This window comes from Diaphorina citri, unplaced genomic scaffold (assembly GCF_000475195.1).
Source record: "Diaphorina citri unplaced genomic scaffold, Diaci psyllid genome assembly version 1.1 scaffold4266, whole genome shotgun sequence".
NCBI lineage: Eukaryota > Metazoa > Arthropoda > Insecta > Hemiptera > Psyllidae > Diaphorina > Diaphorina citri.
This window is the reverse complement of record NW_007381665.1, coordinates 1-4,655: the sequence shown is the minus strand read 5'-3', so window position 1 is coordinate 4,655 and position 4,655 is coordinate 1. Positions and strand designations below refer to the sequence as shown.

The 4,655-nt window shown below is 44.1% G+C and overlaps 1 protein-coding gene across 1 annotated transcript; it reads left to right on the top strand.

Moving 5' to 3' along the window:
* The first annotated feature begins 1,413 nt into the window (after positions 1–1,413).
* Positions 1,414–4,586, top strand: LOC103520921. The gene is made up of 4 exons (XM_008486019.3): positions 1,414–1,643; positions 2,281–2,646; positions 2,990–3,570; positions 4,066–4,586. The coding sequence occupies exons 1-4, from the start codon at positions 1,469–1,471 to the stop codon at positions 4,480–4,482; spliced, it is 1,539 nt and encodes a 512-aa protein (XP_008484241.2). The 5' UTR covers positions 1,414–1,468; the 3' UTR covers positions 4,483–4,586.
* The last annotated feature ends 69 nt before the right edge of the window (positions 4,587–4,655 follow it).

Sequence of the window (4,655 nt, the reverse complement as noted above, 5' to 3'; positions counted from 1 at the left end):
GACCGGTAAAAAACTTCTCTTTTTTCAACTCAAATCAGAAAACAAACCTGGTTGAAATCTTACAGTTTTCTGCTAAAAATGACTAGTTGCTGAACAAGTCCATAAATTTCTTTTAAACAACAGTTGTTTCTTTTCTTGCCATTCCAATTATGTTTCTATTTGCTATGATAACAAAGAACGCAAAAAGATACAATCCCTACTTTCTTTAAACAACTGTTTTTCCTCTGCCATTTTTACTTTTAAAAAGACTGTTCACAGGAACTACGTTTATAACGTCCAATAACGTCTTCTTCTTTGCTGGTGGTTTCCAGGTTTTTTCGTTTAACCGTTATTTTGTTAATAAAAGCATCTATTTAGTCCTGTTGGACGACCAGCATTATATAGCGAGAAATGTTAATGATCGAAAAGCGATAAATGATAATATGATGAATGATGATATGGATCGTATGAAAATTATAGATCTTCTCCTAGCTTCGCCCCCGACCCACATATAAAACCCGCGGAACCGAGTGGTGCTTGTGTAGGGCCCTTTTTACTGGGAACTCACTGGACTGCGATCCTGACCGCCACAACCGTTTTAAATACAAGTGTCGTCTGCCACCAACTAAACTTTCAACCATCACCTTGGTATACTTAAAGGGAACTTTTAACTTTTCAATTCACGTGTCTTTGCAAGCCTTTTAATTTATCTATTTGGTTTATAGTCGGATCTCTGCGTGGTATCCCGGTTATATTTGCTGACGTGCTTTTTCTGGCTGGAGGCAGACTCGGCTCCGCGTCTTTGTCTAATAACGGGTATCTTCTTCCTAGTCGGATTCCTCGCTGTGTTGGGTTGGGATCCCTAGTTTTATAGGATGTTCATATTGATGATTCGTGACTGCTTTTGGTGGTCGTGCTTGTGTGTCATAGACGTGTGCCTTTCCGCTTCCTTTGTTTAATAACGCGGTTAGGTTTCTCTCGCTGCGCTGACTGGGAAAGTCTATGAAAAATGGGGGTAATTAGGATGGTAGCCTCCTGTGCTGCGATACATTGAGGCCCAGTTACTGAAAGGCCGAGATCAGCTCGAAAAATCACGGTTTGTGTGACTTAGTTAAATTTTCCTGGCTTTGTTGAGTGTGATCTTCTTGAGTTTAGGTTTCAAAAGTCGGTAAAGGCATCTCTCACGATGTATCAACAGCGTATGACAGTATCTGTGTGACTTTGACAGTCACAGTTGACAGACTAGATCAGACAGGCAGACATTTTGTTTTGTGAGAGTAGAGCCTCTGTGCATCTCATTCAATGATACTTAATAAAATTCCATTGGACCATCTTGCGGAGTCGCACTTGTTTGTCCTACGCTGTGCTTTGAAAAAATCAGTTATGCGCAACTTCAATCCGTTCCCTGCTCTCGATCGTGGAAGCCGTGGGCTTTTTTAACGAGAGGCGCCGCCAACGCGACTGGCGTTGGCGGCTAGGCCAGCTGCTGATGTACTTCCAGTACAGCGTGGGGCTGGCGTTTGCCGCCGTCCATTTCTACAGCACCGTCACCCAGTCGATTCGCTACCTGCCGGAGTTTTTCCAGACGTTCCTAGAGGATGTGTTCCTGATGGCGACATACATTGCGTGCCTCCAGTACAAGATCAACTATGCTGAAGTCGAAGGTAGGATAATAGACTCTTGGGACGAAGGTAGAATTGAATATACCTTGTTTATACTGCGGGAATGAGACTGAAAAGTTCCTTTACTTCCGCAGTCAAAACAAGGTCTTATGTGTTTCATAGGTAAGAGCGTTTTGTGTCTCTCAGTCAGCCCTGGGCTGATTGCTTTGGGCTGACATTTGGTTTGGCTACATAAAATTTACGACTGGATGTCCTTCGCACTCAGAAAGGGAAATCACAGTCTGATATCCTTCTTGATTAAAGTTCCCCAACAAGACACTAGGCTGGTCTACTCCCTGTTTAGTCCACAGCTAGGATGGGTTATAATAAGATAAGGTGAGGTTAAACCCTTTGAGCTCTGTTACGTACCAAACTCAGTGGTATAGTGGTTAACTCGGTGGTCTTCGGACATGGAAGTTAGTGGTTCAAGTCCAGTCAAAGTCATTGCGTGACAATCTTCATGACTTGGTTACGCAATTAAAATTCTTTTTGGTTTAGTAAATTGTAGCGGGGAAAATAAATACCCTACGAAATAAATCACAGCTCAGACTCAAAATGGTTTGGCGCAAAAACAATAACCTATGCAAGTCTTATACCCTATGAGTCGTTTTTTGTATCCCTCGATTTTCTGTGATTCAAGGCATGATCCGGTTCATGGAGACCTCGTTCAGCCAGTTCGACTCCCGCGTGATTCTCAAATACAAGAAGAGGGCGGACCTCATGTTTAACGTCTACCTGACCATGGCAATGGCCATCATGTGTGGCGCCCTTCTCGAGCCTTTCTTCTCCAAAACGGCGGCCGAGTTCAAAATTCGGCGCCTCGTCTATCAGACGGACCATCCGGAAAAGCGGCACCCATTTAACGTGAGGATCCCCGGGGTGGACGAAACCCAGCCGGGAGTGTTCGAGGCCATCTACCTGTTTGAGATTATCTACGGGTTTATCTTCGCCCTGGTGGCGTGCGTCATTATGCCCATCATACCGATGATCGTGATCCATCTTCAAGGTAGGGATCAGGGCTTGGAACAATCGATTACTCGAAAGCAACCGATTAATCGATTGTTTCACTTTTAGGTGATCGATTAATTACCAGTGATGCTACTTGTAACTCATCTTAAAGAGCAACTTACAAATTTGAGGATAAATAAAAGGAGCTCAGATATTATTTCGATCCGTCCAAAGGCTAGGATCTGACTCATGAGTCATTGACTGAGTAGTCCTGCTCATTGACTGAGTAATCCCTGCTCATTGACCACTGAAAAGAGCCGTTCTTCTTTTTCTAACTCACTCACTCGTTATCGTTACAAATCTCTAGTTCAATCTTTAATCCCCCCAATCTCTCATACTAGGTCAATTTGAGCTCCTGTGCCATCATGTACGGAAGATTGGTACTTCTCACGAGTGGGAAGACTATCAAATATACTACACCGATATTGAAACTGATCAGTTCTGTATGGCGCTCTACTCTGAGAGAATGACAAGGGAAAAGGATTCCCTTCTGAATTGTGACGGGCAGAGGAATGGAGGTGACGGGCATAGAATTGGAAGTGACTTGCATAAAGGGCAGAGAAATGAATTTGACGGGCATGAAAGACAGAGAATTGGAACTGAACGGCAGAGGAATGGACATGACGGGCATAGAAATGGACTTGACGGGCAGAGAAACGAACGTGACTGGCAAAGAAACGAACGTAACGGGCATAGGAATGGGCGTGACTGGTATGAAGAGCAGAGGAATGGACTTCACTGGCATGAACGGCAGAGAAACGAAAGTGACGGGCAGAGGAATGGAGGTGACTGGCAGAGGAATGGAGGTGACGGGCAGAGGAATGGAGGTGACTGGCAGAGAAATCAAAGGGACGAGTATGACTGGAGTCACTTCAGACAAGTGCTCAAGTTTCATCAGAAGCTGTTGATGTTTCGCGATCAGGTTGGTAGTTCAGTACCTCATTAGTGTGATTTCTCTATTAATTTAGCCTTGAGATAGCAATGAGAAATCACATTGATCTCAGGTACCATCAGCTTCGTTCAAAACAATACAGTCTTTATTAGTGTTAGTTAGATCCAGACCCAGTAGCTCAAAAGTTAGGACGTTTGACTACAAACCCGAGCTGATAGTTGAAATCCCAACTCAAAGGCTAGATGGCATAAAGTCTGACAATGACCTGAACAATTTATTAAAAGGGTAGCCCCTCACATGGTAAACATTGAAGGTGAGCACTGAGTAGTGTTTCAAGACATGAAATTCCGTAAAAAAGACGCTGTCTGCGGGTTTAAAAGACGGGATACTGATAGCATAAACAAGGTATATTCTATTCTATTGTCTAACCATTCTTTTCCATTTAATTTTTTCAACTTATTGTTGCATTACATTATAAATTTTCATCAGTTAATGTTTTCTTCAAACTTCTTTTCGCTTCCGCAGTTAACCGGTTTCTGCAACAACATCGCGTTCTTGGTCATCATCTGCAACAACATCTGTCTCTCCCTCTGCCTCTTCCAGCTGACCAACAACCCGGGCGACCTCCCCCCCGTGCGACTCCTAAAATTCGTCGGCCAATTCCTCAACATCGTCGTGCAGAGCTTCCTGATCTGCAACAGCTCGGAGCTTCTCGACGACTACAACACCATGTTGCGGCGCGCCTTCAATGAGTCGTGCTGGTACGCATGCGCGCCCCGCACGCGGCGCAATATAGTGTTCTTCTTGCGCAGCATACAGGAGCCTGGGCATGTAAGGTTCTATCAGGGAACGGTCGTGTTAAGCCGGAAGTATTTCCTGAAGATTGTGCAGGTGTCGTATTCGATTGTGAATGCGATGCGCCTGAGGAGTAATCTCTCGTGAATTTCTCGACGGAGGATTTTAATTGAACTGGTTCTCTCGGAGAAAAGCCTAGTATCACCAAATCAGCTAGTATTCGCAGATTCGTATAAGCTTAACCTGCTGTAGCAAAATAATAAATTTTGCAATTTAATGTTGCTAGATTTTGGTCTAGCGTGTCTTGGGGTGCGGCACCT